At 34.1% G+C, this 26,492-nt stretch overlaps 1 protein-coding gene across 1 annotated transcript in view; it reads left to right on the forward strand.

Moving 5' to 3' along the window:
* Positions 1-26,492, forward strand: part of HCN1 (hyperpolarization activated cyclic nucleotide gated potassium channel 1) — a 386,229-nt gene that overhangs the window by 52,600 nt on the left and 307,137 nt on the right. Inside the window, exon 2 of the mRNA XM_077896021.1 lies at positions 871-1,294. Within this exon, the coding sequence (XP_077752147.1) occupies positions 871-1,294 (424 nt within the window). The remainder of the gene's footprint in view (positions 1-870; positions 1,295-26,492) is intronic.

A 26,492-nucleotide genomic window follows, 5' to 3' on the forward strand; every position in this document is an offset into this window, starting at 1 on the left:
AATTATACTCTATTAAATATATTATACTATATTATATTGGTTTTCTGCCAATTTTAATATAAGATGAGGTAAGAATGTTTCAAAAAGTAGCTAGTAATCATAGACGTGTTGAAAATTGTCAGAAAATTTAAGAAAGAATTATTTGAAAAAAGAGTGAGAATATATTTAAAGTAGTTGTTCAGTGAAATAGTGATAAAAATGTGAGTTTGGGTAGATTCTAATTTAAAATCTAAAGTGGTCTTCAATTTTTAGCCTCAGAACAAAATTAGTTTTCTCATTTCAAACTAAAAAAGAAGAAAGCATAAATATTTGGAGTACTGTAAAGCCATGGGCTAGCCTGCAATTTATGGTTGACCTAATCTGTACTCCTAGAGATACTATAAATTTTTAGTACCAATATTTTTAGTGTACCAGCATTTTAGTATTTATTCTAATTGATGATTGATGGGTAATTTGACATATAAGGTATTTCAAAGTGTCTCTAAAGAATCTTCAAAAAAAATGGTTTTTTAAGTTGGCTTTTCTGGTCTTATACTTCTCTTTTATTTCCATCTATATAATACATGTTAACATAGGGGAGGCAATCTTTGCTTTTTTACCGGATATATGGGGCAATGAGTGTTCTTGAATTCATTTCAGTAACACTTCATATCAAATAATTGTTAGAATTCTATAAACACAATGCTCTGCTTTAGAAATATATTAATTTACCTAGATTTAAATTTATAGCCGTTGAAGGCGTTACCTTATTTACAAAACAAACACTTTGTTCTTTTACTCATTTATTAACCATAAGTCAGTAATATTTTTATGATGGGAAGAATGGTTATTGTCTATATCTTAAAATCTGATTTTTTTTATTTGTTGTAGGTTTTATTGGGATTTAATAATGCTTATCATGATGGTTGGAAATCTGGTCATCATACCAGTTGGAATCACATTCTTTACAGAACAAACAACAACACCATGGATTATTTTCAATGTGGCATCAGATACAGTTTTCCTTTTGGACCTGATAATGAATTTTAGGACTGGCACTGTCAATGAAGACAGTTCTGAAATCATCCTGGACCCTAAAGTGATCAAGATGAATTATTTAAAAAGCTGGTTTGTGGTTGACTTTATCTCATCAATCCCAGTGGATTATATCTTTCTCATTGTAGAAAAAGGAATGGATTCAGAAGTTTACAAGACAGCCAGGGCACTTCGCATTGTGAGGTTTACAAAAATTCTCAGTCTCTTGCGTTTATTACGACTTTCAAGGTTAATTAGATACATACATCAGTGGGAAGAGGTAAGACATATCTTTTACTTCTTTAAAGTCCTATATATCATAAGATTGTTAACTCTAACTTTTAAGATGAACACCTGTGCTATGTATAATGAGTTTTATGAAATTCAAGAAGGAAATTCTATGTATTCCTTTTGGTGCATAAGTGATATATTTGTATCTTCAAAAGGTATGGTCAAATACTGGATTTGAATCAACTGAAAAAAATAGTGATTGCAAAATAATTGTTTTATGCCAGTTAAGTCTCTTTTTAAAAACAAATCCTCTTTAATCAAGAAATGTTTATCCTAACCAATGCAATCCCTCTTTTAGCATGGGAAGTTTCTTTTTATTTAACATGAATACGCATCATGTACCATCTTTGACAAAGATGTGTAGGCTCTGATTGCTAATCTAGTTTGTATCATTAGTTCTATGAGATAATCTAGTTTACGTTCCCTCTAATATTGAAATTTCGAGAATTTGCATTTGAAGAAAACATACTTTAAAAAGTATTTCCGATTGTACATGTAGACTGATTTTAGCATAATTTGCTCAGTGTTATGCTTTTGCCTATAATTATTTATTATAATTTCTCCCCATTAATTCATTTCAAAATACTGAAAAACAGCATACCCAGGAGGGAAATTATTACATAGAAAACACAAATAGTACAGTGAATAAATATAATGAATCTGGCCAATATTTTGCTAAAGAGGGCATCTGTTGTTCTTACACAGTTGGTGGGACCTGAAAGGACTCAGCCAACTGGAGTTTCCAAAGATCTGAGTTAAATGTACCATCATTTATGTCCTTAAATCCAGGGTCTGCTTCATAACCTTTTTGACTTGATTTTCCTTCTAAGTCTACTTTTTAAAATTAATTATAACCTGAATTTATTGTTTGCATAAAACAAAGATCAAAAAGACTTAGAGTGCCTAAACCTAGACTCATGAAAACAATGTACTGGCAATAGATTAATTATTGCTTTACTAGCTACAGAAATGCTTTTTAACATTTTTAGGAAGAATTGTGTTTTGGAATTTAGATTTAAACAAGTCCTAAAATGGAACTTCTGTGAACGTTAGTTCTGCTTTCTGTGAGACTGTAGCAGTGTTTTGTGTGTGCTTGTCAATGACATTTTGGTTCACAGGATTTCAGGAAATGACATGCAATAATAAAACACTGCATAAGACACTGCTGAAAGGCATAAAAATGGAACATTCTTAAAATATGGATATGGATTATATTCAAAATCAAATGAAGCATATTTCAGAAATTGGATTCATCTTGTAAAATGTCTCTATATAGCATAATCCATCTAAAATGTAATAAATGTTTGGTTCTTAAACTTTATTATATTTGAGATTAATATCAAACCAAGATGATTATTGATAATAATAGTTAATATTTATTGAGGGCTTATTATATGTTAAATAATGTATTTTATTCTTTACATGGATTTGTTCATTTTCCTAATAATCCTAGTAGCTTACCCACATTTATAGAGTTAGTAAAGGCTGGAGCTAGAATTCTAACCTTGGCAGTCTGACTTCAGAGCAAATGCTCCTGACCACAAAACTATATAGTTTCTTACTATAACATACCCTCTTTCAATGATAAATACCTTAATATTCCACCATTTTATAGATTGAATGAAAAATTGTAGGAAACTTTTCTTCTAAGATTGTGTCTATGCAACACAAGAGTTGAACATTTACTTAACTCTTAAAACATAGTAACATTTTTTTTAACGAATATCCTGTAAAAGGAAAAGTTACTGCTATAAATAGCCAGGCAATTAAAAATACAGTGGGCAATGTGACTATTTTCAATGTTTTGTAGCTTTAACCCAAATACCCTAGAGAATGGCAGCAGGATGAACAGATGGTATCCTATCAGATAAAATGGCAGGCCATGCAGTCACAGAAGAGGACACTCCTTACACTGTTGCCCTCTGGTTCCTGGCAGCAGTTATAGTCACCTAGATCTGTGTAACATGATGGTGTTTTAAAGATGCCATGATATAATTCAGGATTATTGGCTCACAGCCATCATTACTGTAAAATGCAATTTAATATGCACTCACAGATATTTAGTATCCAAACACATTGAGGCTAGAGTTGTGAGTTGGCAAGATCTTTCTCATAAACAAATGACCTTGATGATGAATAAACTGTAAGCTCATTTAAATGAAGAATGTTTTCTTGATTATATGATATCCTGTGTAAAATCTCATATATCATGGATATTAAATGCCTGTTAGAAATATTGCTAAACAAAGAAGAAACAGTAATAATTAATCCAGAATTTAATACAAATTCATTATTTTATTACCTATATGATTCACACCAAAAGCACAGAGAAACTTGAATGGTTCCAAACTGGCAAATCTCTACCTGATTTTTATAAATGCCCAACAGGATATGTTTACTGTAAAAAATACAACAAATAAACCAGAAGATTTTGCTCTGTGAGCATTTGGAATAGGACTGCAGAGGAAGATGTGAGTTCACCCACATGTCTTTGAGTTCCGAGTGTTTTAGTACCAAGCTGGCTAATGCTAAATTCAGCAAATTTGGGGAAGTAATGTGTGAAGTCTGGAAGCTGCCACTGTTCTAAATGAATCATTCCCAAAGAAAGTGGCTGCCTTCTATAGGAAACTGCTTCCATCTTCAATGATACATTTTTTTTTTCGGTCTGAATTAGTTCAACTGAAAAACAACAAGAAGTGCCAAAGCCAAATAAATTAGAGAAATATTGTGAATGAAATACAGAAACTTTAAAATTTAGTCCTTATGTTACTATCATTACTAAAGTTGAATGTAGTGGCTAATGGAGGAAAGAGGTGATTTGACCAACTTGTTTATGAAACACATGGAATTAAAGAGTCAGGAAGGAAGTTAATTTTCACAAAGCAATTATAAGATCAATGGCTTTAAGATGCAAAATTAGAGCTCTCTGAAGCTATATTGAGAGTATATATATATATATATTGCCAGGTGAGGTGAAAATCTGTGGCAATTTAGATGAATCAGGCCAGGACATTCCTTTTCCTATAATCTCCAGAAAACCAAGGTATATTTTTCCCACTCTTGTATTTTGGTTGGGAAAAAAAAATCCCTTAATTTGTCATTGTTGTTAATGTTGTATTTCAGGTGAAGAGTGACTCAAGCTGGAGTGTTATTTTATCACCTGTCACAGGGGGGAACCCATTCTCTGTGACCTAAAAGAAACAAAGTGAGGAAATCTCTGGAAATAAAATAGAATATTAGTAACAATTTGGGACCATCACAAGCCCAGAAGAGATGAAAGGTAGATTAAGAGGTTAGTAAATGGGAGATTATTCAGCCAGCAAAGGTGAAAAATTCTAGGAACCTTAAATCCCTCAGCTGCTGATATCAGCCATTTTATCAAAGAGGGATAACCCTTGATATTATTTGAGATTTAGGAAATAGTAATTGAAAAGAGAAATGCTTCTCTATAATGGTTATCTTTCTGTAGGATTCAGTGTCACATAAAGTGTAAATTCTTCATGAGCAATGTGAAAAAAGTGTGGGAAATGCATGATGCTTGTATAACTATGGCTTTGGAACACACACATATAATATTTTATTTTGTATTACTGTCTCTTGTTCCCTAAATCTTCCTTGTGTAGATTTTAGAAATACCATAATTAACTAGATCCATTTTTGAGGCAGGAAGAGGGCTTATGGTTCTGAACTTCATATATGTCTATAGTAATTTTAGATGAGTAATGTTTGCAACATTGAGATGCTCTTCTAGCAATCAATATTAGATTTTTATGTTAGCTCAGAGATAGGTTTATATACAAATTATGTTTAACAACACAGCATCAATAAGGAAATTTATTCCACAGGGAGCTAATGCAGACTGTGGTTTCTGTCCTTGGTTAATTTTAGCATTTTAATTGGTTTAAATCAGAAACTAACTCTTGCTATAAATTGCCTATCTATAATTACACAATACATATTCTAACTACTTTCATTTTTTCGGAAAACACATCAAATTCTAAAGATTTGCTATAAGCAAACACCAGTGTTTTCCTAAACCTAGCCCCTATTAAAACTAAGAGAGGCTCTCTATCGCCTATCACATCAAATCTGCATTTCTTTGCTGTGCCTTCAAGGCTCTCCAGCAAACTGTTTCCCTATTTCGCTACTGTCACTTCATATTTGTACCCAACAACTCTCTCCTGTTTTTTAGTTTTACAGTTCTTGCAGAGAATGAGTCTTTCTGCTTCGGTAATTTTGCATGTGCCACACCTCAAATTTGGAAAGTGTTTTCTTTTGTTCTATCACTCCTTTAAAAATTAGCCTCAAAGTCATCTTCAGAAAATATTTGACATTGATGGACTGGGCTGTAATGGTCAGAATTTGGGCAATTCTGCTGGCTCTTCTTGGAATCGTTCATGTTGATAGTGTTGTTGCTAATGCTTATTTATATGTGTTTTCCTTTTCTTTGGCTGGCTATAAATGTCTATAGAAAACAGGCAGTGTCAACTTTGCCTTTGAATTTCCTTGCACATGAACACAGAGTTCAGAAAGGTCATCAGAGCATGCCTATTCCCTAAATACATGGCAATCCTCCATGTTCTAAATCCATTAAATAATTGCAAGGGAATATTCATTCTTTACTCGCGAGCAATTACTGAGTAGCTTCTATGTGCAGATGCTGCATGAGAGAATTCAAAGCAGATCCCAGCTTTGTAGGAAAAACAGACATGTGAGCAAATAATCACAGATGGTGTGGAAAGTAGCAGAATAAAGGAGGGAGTGAACAACACAGCTTTTTTTGCACAAGAGGAGAGGCTTACAGATACTTGAACTGGGTTTCAAAGCTGAAGTCTGATTTTCCCAGCTGAACACAATGGGGCAGGAAGGAGCATTCTAGTAAGACCTGCACTGTGAAGCAGCCTAGCACACACAGGAGTGCTGCACCTCCAGAGTCTAGGTTGTAAGCAGAGTGAGTTTGGAGGCCATAGACATGAATTTGTGCTGATGTTGGACCTAATAAAGTGTCATTGAGGCATTTTAGTCAGGAAGGTTACATTTGGAGTGCTACAGAATGAAGAGGACTGGAGGTCACTGAGGATGGACCTAATAATAATACCAGTTAAGAGACGAATGTATCACTCATTTGCCTTTCTTACATGTAGCCAGCGCCAAGCAGGGCACTGTTTAGTTACCTAAAGGGAGATTTAACTTTGTCAAGAACTCTTACCCTTGAACTGTTTGTGCTAATAATAAAATATGAGAAGGTCTTATACGAAGTCCTTTTGTAATATTTTATAATTTAAATATCAATTATGTTTGATATAATTAATGTTATCATATTAATAGTGATACATTCATAATATATGTACTATGTCAGTGTATACAATATATACTAATATTGATATTACTGATACAGTTATATTTGAGATTTGTATTTCATACCAGCAAATGTGATGTGAGATGAACCCTATACTGGAAATTAATATGTGTAGGACTTTATTCAAATTGTGCCTTTTATTTTCCATGTAATCTAGGGAGAAGCCTTTAAAGTGACTTATTTAGGCCTATACAACTTAATAGAACAGCTGTGAAGTTCAAAGGAATGAGATGCATGGAAATTGTTTGAAACATTTACATTGATGTATGTCTATATATATAATATTGCTATAATAAGATTCATGATGTCATATTTCTCAGATTAACACATTTGCTGACACCAACATCATTACGCATGTGTAGTGAGTTGCTTAATATTTCTTCAGGCAAATATTGATTCTGCTAAAGACCACTAGGTGTCCTCTATTGGTTGTGTTACTTCAGGGTTCTATATTCTAAAAAAAAACAAAATTGTCTTCTTTGGAAATTGTTCCCTTGCACTCTCCTAAACTCACCTAATTCCTTGGCTATTTATGTCGAGGTAAAATAGACGACTCTGGATATTTATATATGCGAAAATGATTTTTTTTATCTATACTTTCTCCTCAGGTAAAACAAAGAGTTTAAGTTCCTTCTCTAAGGAATTATTTTTATTCTAAGAGAATTATTATACTGTGTATTTTTTATGATGATATTTTAACAGATACTCCGAAGTTCTAAAGTAGAATGTGATGAGTTCTATTTGGATATAAAATGTTGTGAGGTGAAGGCAATTAAGTAGAGATTAACAAGGTGTATGTGGGTATATGTCTGTGTGTGTTAGAGGTGATATACATAATTTTATGAATTCTCTTTGTTCAGTGCACCACAGCAGATCTGTATAATTCTGATGCTTTGGACATGGAAATCTCAGTTTAACATTAAAAAAAGCAAGATCATATCTGAAATATTTAGACCCTTATTTTAAGATTAAAACACTAGACTTTATTAAGTCTATGTTATTGGCCCAATTTATGTTCCTATTTTGCATGTTTTTATATACTTCCATGGCTATATGTTGATAACAGCCAGACTCATATCTAAAGTTTCAAATTATGTACCCCTGTCTCAAAGTCTAAATGAGTGTGTGACATCTATAAAGATATCTCTTGAGATCCTCAAGCTCAGGATGTCCATTTCTCCTTCTCTCTTGTTTCCTTTTATATTTTTCCTTTTCTCATTTCCTTTCATCAGTTTAAAATCTAAGAGGCAGCCTTGACTTCTCTTTCTCTTTCAATCTCTGTTGCTAACAGTAATCATGTCCTACTGATTCTACTTCTTGAAGGTCTTTTGAATACCAGTACTCTTCCTGAATTTTCCTAGTTGTCATCATCCTAGTTGAAACCAATGCCAGTCATTGCTCAATTTTTATATTTCTCATGTTTATAATAGAGGAATTACAAGATTATAAAATACACCCTTATAGAGGTGCCTGAGTGACTCTCTCAGTTGGGTGTCTGACTCTTGATTTTGGCTCAGGTCAGGATATCAGGGTCCTGGGATTCAACCCCACATCAGACTCCATGCTCAGCAAGAAGTCTGCTTGAGATTCTCTTTGTGGCTCCCCTGCTCACACATGCTTTCTCTATCTCTCTTACAAGAAATGAATGGGGCAGCCCCGGTGGCTTGGCGGTTTAGTGCTGCCTTCAGCCCAGGACCTGATCCTGGAGTCCCGGGATCGAGTCCCACATCGGGCTCCCTCCATGGAGCCTGCTTCTCACTCTGCCTGTGTCTCTGCCTCTCTCTCTCTCTCTCTGTATCTCTCATGAATAAATAAATAAAATCTTAAAAAAAAGAAATGAATGAATTTTAATAATGCATTATTTCTGCCTGAAATATACTGAGTAGAGAATTGAAGTAGCAAATAAATCAGCAAATAATTTAGGACAAAATGCATTCAGCCTCAGATTTATCTGAAGTTTCTTGAAAAAAAGTCTCAGTTTTTCCTTCCATTGTGCACACAGTTACATGTATTATGGCTACAACTATTTTCTGCTCATCTGCCTGCTGTTAGAGTGAAAATTGTGAATGCCATTGGTTCGTGAGTATTGGACATCACATTTATGATGTGATTCCGGTTTAAATTTGAATTATGGTTCAATTTCCAGAGTGTTTTCTAATAAACGTGTGTTACTTTAATTATCTAAGTAATTATCTCAATTGAACAGGTCACTTTTGTTGGTTTTGTATATTGTGGTGCACCTGTCTACAAACAAGAGAGGTGTGATGAGACATGACATAAATTGGAACGTGTTATAGTGACACCTGAGAATATTTTATTATTATGAATAATGAAGTGAAATTAAGCTCACTCCTAAGGGAATGTCAAATATATTTATTTAATCATAAGTGGAAAAATGGTGCTTTTTTATTATTAGTATATGATAAACCTATCTTTTACTTTAGATACAATGTCAAAGATTTTTTAAATTAATTTGAAACATTTTAGTAAAAAAGTTATGCTTGCCTTATGTCAAAAGCAATAATTGTTACCTATTTCATTGGGCAAGGTGTAGTCATTGAAATACATTAGAAATTGTCACAGAAAGTCAGTTTTCTTAAGACATATCCATTATGAAAGCTCAAGAATAAATAAAATTAGAATCCTCAATCACACTGGATAATAGCTGAGAAAGACCTACTTTGACTTCTCTTTCTGTCTTGCTGATGTATGCACTTTAGATTTTGTATTAGAGGAGTCGTGTCTTAGTGTGAAAACGAAATACATTTGGTTGGTTATATAATTCTGGTGGCTATTTTGAGTTAAGCCTGCCATTTAGGCCATTTTTTTTTAAAAAGAGGGTCAAAATCTTTTCTTATTACATCTTAAAGTGAAAGTAGACATTGAATAAGGAATCTGGAAGCTAGTCTCAGGGTTCTATATAGTTTAAAGCAGTTGCAAAGAAGGAGAATAGCTATTTTGATATAATCGTATTCATCAGAAGTGGTTAATTCAAAAAGGATTTCCCATTAAGATTGATCATCAATGGGGATATTTGCCATAATGTGCTAATTATCTCAATATTCTGCTTTCTTGTTGTTACTTTTGTGGACATAGGAGTTGGATGAACACACAAAATACAAGAAATTCAGATTAATTAAAATAAAAATCAGGAGTATCTTGTGCAAGTGATTTCCAGATGCCATTCTCTCATTTAAAAAATCTGGCTGATGGCTTCTAGTTGGCTTGATATGGCTGTTTTATACTTGAAGAGAAAATTCATGTAAAAGGGCTTTGTAAACTCTAATGTGGGAAGCCTAAAAGTATATTAATTTAAGATATAATTAGTCAGTTAAATTGTTTTCAATATTTTTTTCATAGAATTTCAGCAAGAATAAAATTCCCATCTTCCTCAATATTTTAAATCATAACAGAGAGTAAAAGGTAGAATTTGGATTGTGGTAGCATGTGCTTTGTAATTTAGAATCCAAGAACTATAACTGCCTAATAGTATCTAACAGTACTATTGGGGGTATCTACTAACCTTGTGGAGGTTATAGTGTTTGAGTATGGGGAGGAATTCTCCATCGTGTGAAAATATTCATCTTTATGATACTGAAGAGGAAGATTAATGTCCAGAATAGCTGCTTCCAATTAACTGGCAGTGAAGCATAAGCATTCAAGTGTGTAGCTTTTAATAATATTGTACAATTAAAATGCTTCCCCCTTTTTATTTAATCTGAAATTCAGAGAAATGCTGTCTTAGATAGTCTTTAACTCAATAGAAGATTACCTCCCCTTTTCCCTCTGGACATATTTGCTGTAGAAGCAAAATAATTTTATAATGAAAGAAATTACCAAAAAATGATAGTAATTTGTTAGGAAAGAGTTCTTGAAGGATTTCTAGATTTATTGTAATTTAGACTCACATAAAGTATTAACTTTAGAATAACATTAGAACATATATGGATTCCAAAACTAGTATATGTATTCTATCTCCTGACTTGCAAGGCTAGGTTATGAGTAAGAGACTCTGAAGTACTGGATGACTGACTAGTTTTGTGTTTGCATACATTTTTTGAAAATTATGATATTAATGACTAAAGTCTCATTATTGGAGAATGATTTCATTTATGTTTTATGGCTTTTTCAGCTTCAAGAGTAGCCTTTAGACAGTCAAAAATGCTATCAGCCATTACCAAATTACATTTTAGCAGGCTATTGGTTGGCAGGTAGTGAGAGTAATTCTCAAGTCATTGAGAGCAATTCTCTATACAAAAATGATAGTATGATAACTTGAGTGAGAGATGCCTTTGTGTGAGAGAAGGTTTCCGCTGAGATATAAGAAGTTTAGTTGGGTTGCAAAAGAGACAGGAGGATGCCAGCAAGCAATTTAAAAAAATCTCTTACACTTTTGCTGAAGTCTTTCCTTGTTGCCAAATTACTAGTATTTGCCTAATATCAAAGATGAATGTTTTAATGTTTGTAAGTGTTATTGCTGGGAATTTTACCAACTAAATCAACCATCCCCCTTCCCATTTAGTTGAATTGTTATTTCAGATGTTCCAAAAATCTTGTGTCTTGAAATTAGAAGATGATTCTGTGGCTTCAGATGAAAAAATTTCCAGTTAGCACATGGTCTAGCAAAATACTACTGTTTTTGCAAGAATTCTGTTTAGTCGCACATTTCTCAAATGCATGATTCTATATATCCAGTTAAACACTATATATGTAATTACATACTAACTCTTCTAAATAAAATGAACCAAAGAACCCATGTGTTGATAGAGTCTAACAGGCAAAAGGAGTATATTCTTTCTACCAAAGACTCTCTCAAAAATCCCTTCAGCGGTAAGACTGTTTATTGATGTTGTGTTCATTGTTGTGGTGGCAGTGCTGTTGTCCCTCTTGTTGAGGGAAGCAGCAAGCAGTGGAATCACTCCAAGCCTCAAGCTAGTTAACACCCTCTGTTCTTCGAAGTGAGGAGTCAGATGCTCTAGCTGTGATGTTAGCCTTCAGAAAATCAACTCCTTTCCCTGCTTTCTGAGAAAGCCAAGTCCCTCCCTTATCACCTATACGTCTATGGAAGCAGGGATTTTTCCCTGTCTTCCTCTGTCACGTTTCCCACTGGAAGATTTGATAAAAAGTGTGTAAACAAAATGTCTATCAGTATTTTTTTTTACAACTGTGAGAAAAAGAAACATAATTCTTTTATCAGGAGACATACACACACACCAACACACACACACACACACACACACACACACACACACACACACCAGGAACCCTTAGCATAGTACCAATGCAGCCTATTTCAAGACTTTGGGTATAATACATTTCATTAGTCCTTCAACCGAGGAATGGATTATTGGGCATTAATAAACCAATGTGATCCACTCCTTAGATGGAAAACTGTTGATTTTATCTGTTCATTATTTGCTGTATTACTTTATTTCTGCCTTTCAAAATAGAGAAGAAAAGTTGTGTAAAAAAAACAAAAGTAATTAGTGAGATGACTAAATTCAAAATAGAATACTTCCAAATTGGCAAAATAACCTACTCAACTTGCCACACCAAAGATACCAGATAGGTTATTCTTCCTTTTTACCTAATATAGATATCCAGGTGATAATTATTTTATTCAATTACTTTGACATATAAAGTAAATGAATGATTTGTGTTAAAAATGCAATTTAAATGTAATAAAATTTTACAGGTTCTATAAATTTTGTTTTCCAAATTATGCTATTAAAATTTTCCTAAAGGAAAAAAAGATGTTCAATTTTCTTTTCCAAAGAAAATAATCAAAATAGTTCCCTCCCAGTTCAGTCATGCAGGCATGTTATTGTTACAAACTTGGGCCTGCAAAACAGAATCAAGAGTGTTTCCCTTGTGCTCTTAAGAGTTTTCAGAAATCTTTTTCAGTATTTCCCAATGTGTGGTTTGTGAGTTATTAATGGTTTCATGGAAACCAAATTTTATTTTTGTTTTTTAGTGTTGAAAGTGTTATCACTCAGCCCAAGATATCTTGGTAGCTTCTTGCAGGGAAGGTCTATATGTTGCTTCCACTAACTACATATGCATCATAGGCTGGCTTGCAGTCTTGCTTCTTGTTGCCTGACACCTGGATGCAGACTGACTAAGCGGCTTGCATCTTAATGATTGCCAGTCATTTTTACAAGGAGGTAAAAAGCAATGTAGGGTCTTTAAAAAAAAAAACAAAACATTTTATTTATTTATTTATTCATGAGACACACAGAGAGAGGCAGAAACATAGGTAGAGGGATAAGCAGGCTCCATGCAGGGAGCCCGATGTGGGACTCAATCCCGGACCCTGGGATCACACCCTGAGCCAAAGGCAGACACTCAACAGCTGAGCCACCCAGGTGTCCCGCTATGTAGGGTCTTAATGGACAATTTTGTAATCTGACCAGAAGTGATATATATTACTTTCTATGACTCTTTGGCTAGAAATTGTCACATGACCTCATCCAGCCACAAAAAAGTCAAGAAGAATGATCCACTGTGTACCTGGAAGGCAGAGAGCTGGAGCTATTTGCTTAATAGCATTACGTTAGGGGTTGGAATAGCTGACACATGGAGGCAGAGTATGTCTCAAATGATCACTAAGGTGGCCTGTGGCTAAATTGCCTTACACCTGGATCTATTTGAACTAAAATCATGGACTTGCTTGATGATCCCATTGGTTTTCTCTCATGGATATTTTTGGTTTAAGACAAACACCCTTCTAGCTACTGATGAGGTCATGATGGAGGAAACATGCTATAGTTTTCTATGATATAGTCACTGTGTCATTTATTAGGTTATTCATTCTTTCATGTTTAATGTGTAATGGACTCATAGTATATGTTATGCATATAGATTACAACAGTAAACAAAAACAGTTTCCATTATTAAATAGCATACAGTCTAATCATATAAGCTAAAAGGAATAAAAATATAGTGCCCCATGATGGAAGAAATAACAGATATCTCTGTGAACATGTATCACGGTTTTGGGGGCTAGGGAAGGCTTCTTCCAGAAAGTGATATCTGAACTGAGACCTATAAGATGAGTTAGACTTAAAGAAAAAAGTGAAAGATGTCATAGCCAAGGGAATATTTCTTAAGTGAGAAGACATTTAAGAGTGTTTTCAAGTAGTCCACAAAGACTACATAGTTTGGGTATAAAGAGAAGAGATTGGAAAGATAAGGTGGTATTTTGAAAGTCAAATTAAAAAGCATAGAGTATCCTGAGGACAGTAAGAAACATTTTAGGCAACAATGTAATGTATTTATTTCACATTAATGCTCCTATGAAACTACATGCTCTTCTAAGCACTGCAAATATTGATTTTATTAATCCCCTAAAGAACCCTATGAAGTCGATAGTATCATTATTCCTTAAACAATTGAAGCTGAGGCACAGACGGGTGAACACTTTACCTAAGTTGCACTGGGCTAGTCAATGACAGTGCAAGGATTTAAATTCATGCATACTGCATCCTCCAAAATCGTAGCAAATATGTCTTTCCCCCCTTTCTCCTGTTGCATAGATGTAAATATGACTGAAACCAGCATACAAATGGTTTGTAAAAAGAGGCAGGTAAGATTTAAGGTAGAACATCCATTAAGTGGCATTATTATAATTTAGACAAGAGATAAGATGGGGTGACAATAGTGCTACTGTCACATGACATCCTTCCTAAGCTTGCAAAGTGCTTTTAAAACTGATGGACATTCCTTTAGGCACCAGAAGGAACAGGCACTTATCACGGGTGATTCAGTCAGAGATGCCTCATGGGTATATCAATTATAAAGCAATCTTTATTTTACTTAGTTTTTGTAAGTGAACTCAACCTTAATAGGAATTTAAATCATTCTATTAATGGAAGTATGGATTTCCAAGCTTCAAAACATCAGATTTAGTGTGAGTTTAATAATTTATTAAATGTGGATTGATATTTGCATAATTTAATTTTCCTATCTTCCACATTAAAGAGAATTATAATGCTTAATTTTTTGACTTTTGCCCAATCTAGTAGAGAATAAAAAGTGTTATGAATATATGATATAATCGGAATAATTTTTTATAAGAAAAATTTATTGTACTGAAATCTTGAGAATGCTTGAAATGCAAGCATTATACAACTAGGTAGAGAGAATGCTTCATAATATGTCCATTTTCTTTAGAATGCATTGCTTTTGTTTGAATTTCATTTTTCAAACAATTCATTCTTTAAAAATACTTAAAAATCAAACAAATCTTAGATTATTGGTAAATGTTCCTATTACTATTATATCTTTAGTCTTTGTTTAATTTCATGCCTTGTTCCAATTTATTGTTATTTGTTTAATGGCCTAGAATAGGGATATCTTAGTGAATGTTTTATATGCACTTAAAAATATATGTTTTCTGCAGTTATGGGTTGGAGTGTTCTATCATCTCCAATTGACAGTGGTAATTCTATTTTTTTTTTCTGATAGTGGTAATTCTAATCATTTATATCCCTACTGAGTTTATGATTGCTTGTTCTGGTGATTCTTAAGAGAGAGGTTAAAATTTGCAACTGTAATTTTGCCATTTCTCCTTTTAGTTCTACCAGTTTTTACTAAATGTACTTTGAAGCTGTGCTATGAATTTTATCCATAGTTAAAATTGTTATGTCCTCTTGATGAATTGCTCTTTTATCGCCATAAAATGACTATTTTTATCTCTGATATCTACTTTGATGTAAATGTAGCCACTTCATCTTATCTTTCTCCATCTTTTATTTTCAATCTGAGTTCTTCTTTTCTTTTTTTTTCTTTTTTTTTCTTTTTTTTTAAAGATTTTATTTATTTATTCGTAGAGACACAGAGAGAAAGAGGCAGAGACACAGGCAGAGGGAGAAGCAGGCTCCATGCAGGGAGAAGCAGGCTCCATGCAGGGAGCCGGATGTGGGACTCGATCCCAGGTCTCCAGGATCACACCCCGGGCTGCAGGTGGCACTAAACCGCTGTGCCACTGGGGCTGCCCTGAGTTCTTATTTTCAAATGAGTAGACAGCATATGGTTAAGTCTTGCTTTTGTTTATCAAATCTAGTAATTTCTACCTTTTAATTTAAACCATTTACATTTAATATTTTAATTGCTATCATTGGGTTTAAATCTACCATTTTGAAAAAAAAAATCTACCATTTTGGTATTGGTTTTCTATTTATTCCATGTATATATATATATTTTTTGTTCCTATCTCCTTGCTTCCTTTTATATTGAAATTTTTTACAATTCTATTTTATCTCCACTGTTGAATTAGTAACAATGCCTCATTTTTTTCCAATGCTTGCTCTAACATTTACAATATGCATCTTCATCACAGTCTACATTCAAATAATATTGCATAATTTCACATACAGTATAAGAAATTTAAAATAGTATATTTCCAGAGTTTCCTTGCCGGTTTTCTGCTACTGTTTACTTCTATGTTCATTATAAATGCCACGCTATATAGTAATTATTTATGCTCTAGTCTTTTAAGGTATTTATTTAAAAAGAGTTTAAAAATACCTTTTTATACTTTCTGTTACTGCTGTTATTTGTTCCTTTGTGTAGATCCAAATTTTTATCTGGTATCATTTTTCTTTTATATGAAGTTCTTTTAATATTTCTTGTAGTGCTGGTTAGTTGTTGATAAATTCTCTTTTTGTATGCTCAGCACTCATTGTTTTGTCTTTATTTTTATTTTTTTAATTTAAATTCAGTTTGCTAACATATAGTATAGCACCCAGTGCTCATCACATCATGTGCCCTCCTTAATGCCTGTCACCCAGTTACCCCATCTCCCCATCTACCTCCCCTTCAGCAACTATCAGTTTGTTTTCCAGAGTTAAGAGTCTCTCATGGTTTGTCTTCCTCTCTGATTTTTCCCCATTCAGTCTCCCCCTCTTCTCTTATTGTCCCTTGAACTATTTCTTATATTCCACATTTGAATGAAACCATATAACAATTGTTTTTCTCTGATTGAATTATTTCACTAAGCATGATACCCTCCAGTTCATCCACATCGATGTAAATGGTAGTTATTCATCCTTTCTGGGGGCTGAGTAATATTCCATTATATATACCACAACTTCTTTATCCATTCATCTGTTGAAGGACATCTTGGTTCCTTCCATAGTTTAGTTATTGTGGACATTGCTGCTATGAACATCCAGGTGCAGGTGCCCTGTTGTTTCACTACATCTGTTTCTTTGGGGTAAATACCTAGTAATTCAATTGTTGGGTCATAGGGTAGCTCTGTTTTTAATTTCTTGAGGAACCTCCACACTTTTTTCAAGGTGGCTACATCAGCTTGCATTCACACCAACATATAAGAGAGTTCCCCTTTCTCCACATCCTCTACAACATTTGTTGTTTCCTATCTTGTTAATCTTTAAAAAGTATTTGCACACATATAGGATTCTAGGAAGACTTTTTTTTCTCTTTTGGTACTATAAATATATCACTCGATTTTTTTTCCTGCATGTGTTGTTTCTGATGAGAAGTCTGATATCATTCTTTCCTTTGTTCCATTGTAGGGTAATGACTTTTGTCTGTGGCTGCTTTAAAAATTTTCTCTTTATCCCTGCTTTTCAACAATTTGATTTTTATGTGCATTAGGATGCTTTTCTTGTTTTACTTGAAGTTTGTTGAGTGCCTTGGATCTGTGTATTTGTAGTTTTTATCAAATTTGCAAAATGCTGGCCATTATTTCATCATATATTTTCTGTTCCGTTTACTCTTGTTTTATCGTTCTTTCCTTGGCCTTTGTAGTGACTTCACATGCTGTGCAGATGAATATTTAGCCAAAGACTCAAAGGAATTCCTCTGCTGATCTTTGAGCTTTCTCTCTGGGCACCTCCCTCAGCTCTGGTATTTTGCCTCACCCTGACCTCCCTTTCTCTCCACCTGTCTCTTGACTCTGTGAGAATGCTGACCTCTGGTTTCTTTTTCTCTGCACAATGCTCTGGAAATTCTTCTAGACAGGGAGGTGGTGCAAGGTTAGGGCTCGCTTTATTAGCTCCTCTTCTTCTAGGGATTATTTTTCTGTGCTGTCTTTGATTCAGTATCTGAAAACCTATGTTTCATACAGTCTGTCAGGTTTTCTAGTGGCTTAAGACAGGAAGGGAAGCTTGGTCCTTGTTACTCCATTATGATCAGAAACAGAATGATATGTATGCCTTGTTTCAAAATGAAGAATGATGTTTTATAGAGAGATTTTTCATTTCAGAGATGGGTATGATATAATATGAAACAACAATTTCATCCTAATTTTTGCATTTACATGACTTATATTATTTTATGTGACTTACATGATTTTACGGATGCAGGGAAATTGTGATATATGGCATACTTGTTTCATACAGCTATATCATTGTAGAAGGACGAGGCAAACACAATAAACGTGTGCATCATAGAAAGCTTTTTCATGGAAAAGCATCATTAAATTGACCTTGCATGCTTAATATGAAACTAGCCATGGCTTAAATTATAGCCATTTAAAATTTTAACAAGTAGTTTGTTAAATTCTGGCTTCCACAAGTAAAATTCCAGTGCTTTGGGTTAGTTTCACCCAGTACATTCAAGCAGTATAGGCAATTTGCGTTGCCAAACATACGGTTGGCCCCTTTTGTATACAAAAGATTACGAAAATAATTCTTGGTCATAATACCAAGTAACACTTAGGTTCAGTATGTGATCTTGTATACTCTGGAAGAGGCACATGAAAAGTCAAAACTGTTTCTTACAAGAATGCAAAATATATTCAGGAAGTCTAGGGCCTTATTTTTATTCAATTATTTAAACAATTTTATTATGATAGAATAATAGAGCATTTTAGTTACCTCTCACTCAGCACTTTCAGAGGGAAATAATATAAGGTAGCGTGACAGTACTAGCCAAAATGTTTTTCATTCCATTTTTTAAACTGGTACTTGTAAAGCAAAATTTGTACTGTGTTTTCATTTCTGATACTGATAACCATTTTCAAAAGAGACATGGTTCCAGCTAATTCTTAACCACATTCTCCAGACACCTAGAGGAAGTGTGGATCTGCCAATACAGGAATACTTCTGGATGAAATATATCCAGTGAATGTTATGTAGTAAACAAAAAGAATAATAATCAAGAATATGTTTTTATATGTCTAGGTAGAAATGCACATATACCTTTTCATGCCCCTTTGTATATAAACAAATGATGGACCCCTCTAAAGAGTTGAAAAATATGAGATTCCATGTCTGTAACTACAACGGATTCTAGAATAGCAAATCTTTCTAATCTTTTAACTTTTCTCAACAAAGTATTATGAAAATTTTCAAGCTAACAGAAATATTGAAAGAATTTCAACCATGAGCACTTATATATTCCCTACATAGTTTTTAAATTAACAATTGCTGTGTAATATATTTATCTTTTTATTCACATATCAATTTTGGTCTTTGACACATTTCAAAGGAAGCTGAGAACAAATATTTGTTTTCTTCCTCCAAATATTTAAGCATATATTAGAGGCTCAATTTTTAAGTTTTCAGTATTGTACATATGCTGTAACATATAAAGCACTTTCTTTGATATAATATAATTTTTTGGCACAATGAGAATAAAAAATGACTAGATAATGTAAGTAACATTATGAGCATTAAACAACCTTGAGAAATTAAAAACACATTCCAGTGACAGTCATTCCATCATGATTATGCTTCTCCAGTGACTACAAAATTTTCCTTTTAATGCCTCTAGTTTCTTGAATCTATAGTTATTTTTATGATCAAATTAGTGAAACTTTCCTTAGATTGGAAAATATTTTTAGATTCTTTCCTCTGGTTTTGGTTCCTTCACTTCAAAAAAAAAAAAAAAAGAAGTCGAATTGGGTAATCTCAAATAGCTTTCCCAAGCTTGGGTATTCCATGATCCTTCTTCTTCTTTTCCTAGCTTATCAGGTATATTATGCTGTGACTTATGAAAGCAAATAATTTGGGGCTTCTTCAAACTACTGTTTTTTTTTTTTCTTTTTACTGTTCTTTTTTAAAAAAAATATTCATTCATTCATTCATTCATTCATTCATTCATTTGAGAGGCAGAGACACAGGCAGAGGGAGAAGCAGGCTCCCTGCAGGGAGCCCAATGTGGGACTTGATCCTGGACCCCAGGATTCATGCCCTGAGCCAAAGGCAGACACTCAAACCGCTGAGCCACCAAGGCATCCACAAACTACTGTTCTTTAAGTCTATATTCAAAATGTATTCGGTGAGGGGTAGTGAGGATTTGCTTTTCCACTAATAAGCATTTTATACAAAGTTACTTGCTTATTAATATTTCTATTCACCAAACATTGTCTATAAAACTTCAGAAAAAAAAATATTTTCCTACTTGTCTGTAGCTTTTGTTCTGTCTTTACTTATGCAATTCTTTTCAAACCGGGTGAGATTTTGAGAGCCATATGAAGGCGTTTACAATTTAGATAATAAAGCAATAATAGTAGCAAATATTTTCGGTCAGTGGCCTCATGGACTGCATGGTACAAGTTCAGACTTCTGATGGTCTGCTAGCAGGCATCCTGTAAAATACTCAGTGATGTTAGAGGACCCTAACTTTTTAGGTTTTGTTGCTGTTTGTTTTTTAAGTTCATCTCAAAGCAATCTCTACCTTGACGTTCCAAGGACAGCATTTTGAAATAAGGAGAAGAACCAAATTTGAAAACATTAGTTGACTGACATTTTATTCCATATTTGTGTTAACAATATTCTAGTGCTTCTTATAGACTGAAATGTCCAAGAGGCTGCTAGTTGGCCAGGTCTCTAATCTGCTATGGCAATTCATATATTCATTTTCCCCATATACTTTCATAGGTTCCACAAATAAAGTGTGATATATTTAATAAGTAAAGGTATCTAAAATTTCACAATTAGACTGAGAATGTTATTGATACTTTGCTTGTGAATGGTTTATAAAACCATGGAATGATCACTCTTTTAAGAAATAGAATATTTGGGGGACGCCTGAGTGGCTCAGTGGTTGAGCATTTGTCTTCGGCTCAGGGCTTAATTCTGGGATCCGAGATTGAGTCTCACATCGGTCTCCCTGTAGGGAGCCTGCTTCTCCCTCTGCCTATGTCTCTGCTTCTCTCTCTCTGTGTCTGTCATGAATAAATAAATAAATCTCTTTTTAAAGTAGCATATTTGGAATTATGACAGTAGTCTAATGTACAAACTCATGAATAATAATAATCAGGAAACTATAATACCTTCTCTGCCACTCAAACAAGTAAGTAATGTTTATTTCCCATTATGCCCTTTTTACCTGAAGTTAAACATTATATTCTTAGATTAAAAATACACCTGATTGTATTTATCTTGACTGTATACCCTAAATCAGTGGTTCTTAGATTTTGTTTTATAGACAAGGAATTTATTTTCTTCTGAGAACATGTATATGGTACAAAGTAGATGTGCTAAATTTTTACTGTGATAATAAAGGGCTTAAAAAATCTACCATCTACTAGTATGACAATTCATGTTACACGAGAAATATAGGAGGCCATAATGAACAGTTGATGAAAAACTCTCTTTCTGCCTCAGATCAGTGAAAGAAACTCCCTATGGCTGTACCTGGTCCACACAGGAGCATTTGGAGTGACTGCTCAGTCTAAAGCAACTTATCAAGAGAATGGGAGAAATGTCATACGTTCCTTTTTCATGATGCAAACTGATCACAGACAATCATGTGCCAATTACTCTGGGAGAGAAATGACACATGTGTAACTTAGTAAGAGGAGACATTCCTGCTATTCAGATATGAAGCCTTCTAGTGACTTGGAATGATAAATGGCTGATTTTGCAGGTTCTACATTTCAGTGTCAGTTACCAAAAAGAAATCTGTCATCTAGAGGGGAAGAACAAGATGAAATCAGAATTATCAGAATTACAGAATTCCTTCCTGCCTAACGGCATAGTCATCTTGTTCGGCATCAGCTCTTAGACATTTGACTTTGAGAAGTATATTTGGAGTAGAAGTGTAGGCAAATGAATGGATCCAGTTTATCATATATACATGTATGTGTATATGTATACATTTATATGAACTGTACAAGGGCTGGGGCGCCAACTTTCTGTGCAGTTGAAAATCTGCATGTAACTTTTAACTTTCCAAAAGCCTAATTGCCTATGGTTGACTAGAAGCCTTACCAATAACAGTAAATTAACACATATTTTGTATGCAACATGTATTATATACTATATTCTTAGAATAAAGTAAATTAGAGAAAAATACCATTAAGAAAATCATAAGGAAGAGATAATACATTTACAGTGCTATACTGTATTTATCCAAAAATATTTGTATATAAGTAGACCCACACAGTTTAAATCTGTGTTGTCCAAGCGCCACACACACACTTTGTGTGTGTATGTATACTCATAAAATTATAATTAATAATATATTAATGATTATATAATATACCATATCAATACTATTATATTGATATTATAATTTATAATTTGTGATATAATAATATATACAATATCTTTCCTGTGAGGTTGTTTTATATTTCCTTCTTTTCTGAATTAGATCCTGTAATTCTTCTGACTCTTCTGATTAAAACGTTCCAATGTCTGATAATAAAGCTTTAATGTTTTAGCATGACCACCAAGACTGTGTGTGATCTGGCCCCTTCTTTCTCTCAGACTCCGCTTGTATCACTCTCCCCCTTTCCAGACCATTCACTAGCTTCATCAGACTTATTTCTGATCCTTGAAGCTTGCTTGGTCCTTTGAGAGGAATTTTTGTTGCTTGTATTCTCTGTTTCCCCAATCTTAGCTCAGATGTTATCTTCTTAGAGAGATATATCCTGAACCCCTTTAGCTAATGTTACTACTTCTTTACATTCATTTTCATGTTACGAGTCTTTACTTCTTGGCACTTAGAATAGTTTTATGTGTTTACTGATTTTTTACTCTCTGTGTCTCCACTAAGATATTAGCTGGTTGATAATAAAAACTCTTTTTTCTATATTAGTACCATATTCCCAGTACTTAAGCAATACTTGGTGCATGGTGAACACTCAATAGTGATTATTAAAGGATGTTTCCGGGAACCACCACTGCTGATTGTGGTATCTTAGTGATTTCCACATCAATATTCAGAACTGCTGATCTAGATAGTCATGCAATTATTTACAACAAAGAAACATTATTAGATGTTTATTTGCAATTGACATGAATAGTCTTTCACAATTATCATAAAATTGATAAGTGACAGCAATGTGATGTGATCAGTGTACACATGATTGGGTTGAAATTTTGTTTCTGCTTCTGAGCTCTGTAACTCTACTGAGCCTTTATTTCTCTACCTATGTAGTAGGGATAATAGATAACTCATGGGAATGTTAATATTGAATGAGCTACTAGATCTGTAAAAAGCTCAGGGCAGGGCCTGAACAGACTGCTTGGCATGTAGAAGGAATCTTATAATTCATAAACACAAAATTTTTGCCTATATCATTCCAAATTTTCTTCTTTTTGCTGTAAATATGCCCTGTATGTAAATAAGGCCAGAGTAATAACTATACAGGTGAATCAAAATAGTGGCCTAATAATGCATTGAAATATTTATTTATCATGTTTAGGTGTTCGTAATAAGGTAGTACATTTCACAAAGTACCCTAATCAAGGCTTAGCTTACTGCCATTTTACAACTTTATTTGCATTGTATTGATATATCTTGTGAACATATTGTTGATATGTTTCTCATACCCTTTTGGACTTCAAAAAATCTGTAGTTTTGACTTTAAAAAAATTCCCCTTCCTAAGCTAAGAGTGTTTTCTATTCTGTGATTTTAGAGGGAAAGATTTTAATTAGAGCTCTGTGTATTTTTCCAATTTCATATCTAATCAAGAACAGAACCATCATGAATTAAATATGCATTTCTTTATAATATGTGCCTGTGCTTAGTTCATGGAGCGCAGTGGTGTGAGGTGTTAGAAAAATGTGAGCTCAAGGCAAACCTGGAGAAACTAGGGTGGCCTGCTTTATCTTTGCACTCAATGTAGGAGAAGGTAAACCCTCACTAATTGTACTTACAGATAAATGCTTATCTATTACTAACCTGTAACCCAGTACCTCAAATAGCTACATGCTCATTGGTCATGCATTTCTATGAGGAAAACCAAAGATAATATTTTAGTGAGGAACCTGAGGGCAGAGGAGAAAGAGCATGTGCATTCTCATCATCTCAGAGCACCACAGGTTTCTGGCAAAAAAAGGCATCCACCCGCCAGAGCTGACTCATAGCCTCCTCACCACACTCAGACATGTCATCCGGACTAATTCCAGGATGTCCTGGATCCCACTTTACCTCTATAAACCCTAGAAGCTACAGACTACCTTTTGTTCCCCATCTTCCTATGGCTCTATAATCTACCATCCTGACTTCATCCCATGACCTTGTCTAAGCACTGCCCCACACACTCTACTGGGCCCTGGAGCTAGAGGTTTTATCCATAAAACTCCTCTGACATATACTTTTTCTTTAAATATTCCACCCCCCCCCAAACTGATACCTAGTCTTTTCTCTTTTCCTCTGCTCATCCTTGAGGCTGCAAGTGAGATAGATGTGTTGATCCTCATTATCAATTATAGCCCATTTCCCTGCCTCTAGCAAGCCATTGCTTACTTCACTCCTCTTTCCTACCATCTCCATATCCCATCCATTGACTCTATTCTAAAATATATCTGGAATCTGACCATTTATAACCAATTCTACCTTTACCATTCTGTTTCAAGCTACCATCATCTCCCACCAGGGTTACCTCCTAAGTGATTTCTTTACCTCCATCCTTGTGCCCTTTCGACTTTTTCATATAGCTACCAGAGCACACCTTTGAAAACCTAAGTGAAATTATCTCACTTTATGGCTCCAGATCATCCAGTGGCTTCCAATCCCATGAATACACCCATAAGGTCCCACATTAGTTGACTCTCCAAGTACTCTGTAATCTTGTCTCCAATTACATAGTCCTTATATACTTCCCTCTGACTACATCATCTCTCAGCTGTCCCTTGAACTTTGCCGAGAATGCCCTTAACTCATGGCTTTTGCATCAGCTCTTTCCCCTATCCAGAATGTTCTTTTGCCAGATGTTCTCTCATCTTTCATTTCTTTCAGATTTCTATCTGGAGGTCAAGTTACGAGTGAGATTTTCCTTGACTATCCTTAAAGTAGTGGTCTTCTCCCTTGTTGTTCACCTTTCATCCTCTTTGTTTCACTTTTTCTTGATAGCACTTGTCATAGCTTCATAGTATCACATATTTGCCCCACTATTCCTAGAATGAAAGCTCTAAGAAAAATGAGGCTTTGTTTTACTTACTATTTTGTTCCCTTCACCTAGAACTATTTCAAGGATTCAGTAGATTTATTTGTCGAATGAGTGTTTAAATGATATCATCACTCCTTTGAATTAGAATAGGATGTATTCTTCACTTCAGTTACTAGGAGATATTTCTTCTATTTGCAAAGAAAAACTGCCTTTATTCAATTTCAGTGAAATAATAGAGAATGAGAAAGGAATGAATGCAGGATAATAATATTAGAGTAGTTAAGGTTAAGGTTTTGGGGGAATTTAATGACTAAGTCAAGAAAAGGGTATTATATAACCTTTTTTATTAAAACTTAGAATTTTAGAGAGAAAAGTGATTTGAGGGGAAACTGAGACACAAAGAGGCAAAGTGAACCTGTCCGAACTAATGGAACTAATCAGTGGCACACAGGATCACATCTCTGCCTCACTATTCTTCATTCAGGATTTGTTCACTCTACAATGAATATTGACTGTGTACCTACCCAGGGCATACTGTGGTCAAGGAAACAGGCACAAGATCTCTTCCGATGGCTCTTATAGTAGCATAGGAGATAAATGTTAAAAATATTAAAATTAAACACATATACTGAAGGAGGAGGAGACACTTAAAAAGTGACATATTTATTAAGGAAGGCTAACCCAATTGGAAGGATAAAGCAAGTCTTCCCTGGATACACGTAATCATGAAGTTAATGGATTTATGAGTGTTGAGGAGGAGGTAACAAGAGGAGGAAGAGGAAGGGAATATGTTCCTTGCAAAAAGATCAGACACTTGTCCCTGGAAAGAACAGGAAGCAACATATTGCTATTATCTGACTCAGGAAAGGCTTAGATGACTTGATAATGCTATACTCTTGCCTTGGTATTATTATTGTTTTATTGACGACTTATTGAAGCATATTTAAGAGCTATTGAAAACTGTATAATCTTATACACAATTTAACTGTGAGTAAAATGATTCTTTGCCCTTTCAATTCTGAGAATGGGTTTGTCTTTAGCTGAAAAGTTTAACCTCTCTGTTTGCTTGCATTGATGGACTTATTTTCACTTCTTTGTTGTTGTTGTTGTTGTTGTTGTTGTTGTTGTTGTTTTCCCAAAGAGCCCCTTCCTGACAATTTAGTTCTTTGTAGCTCATCCTTTCTCATCCAGCTAGCTTCCTATTTTTATTGCTGAGTCATCCAATCAGGCTTAATTGTCTCTTTTCTCCAGCTGGCTGTGCCCTTTTGGAGAAAAAATTCTGCTACAGGTGCATTTTTTAAAATTAGGGAAACATGAGTGCCTAAATATGGACACGGCTAGATTTTAATGGTGAATTCTAAAGTTATAAAAGATGATTAGCATCTTTCACCTTTCATTATGATGAGCAGTAGATCTTGAACCATCCTATTGCAGGCTGACCCACAGCACTTGCTGAAAAATATTTTAAAAAATTCCTTCCACATAATTTTTATTTGTTGCTTAATTATTTCCTT

The sequence above is a fragment of the Canis aureus genome, chromosome 4 (genome assembly GCF_053574225.1).
Source record: "Canis aureus isolate CA01 chromosome 4, VMU_Caureus_v.1.0, whole genome shotgun sequence".
In the NCBI taxonomy this organism is placed as follows: Eukaryota; Metazoa; Chordata; class Mammalia; order Carnivora; family Canidae; genus Canis; species Canis aureus.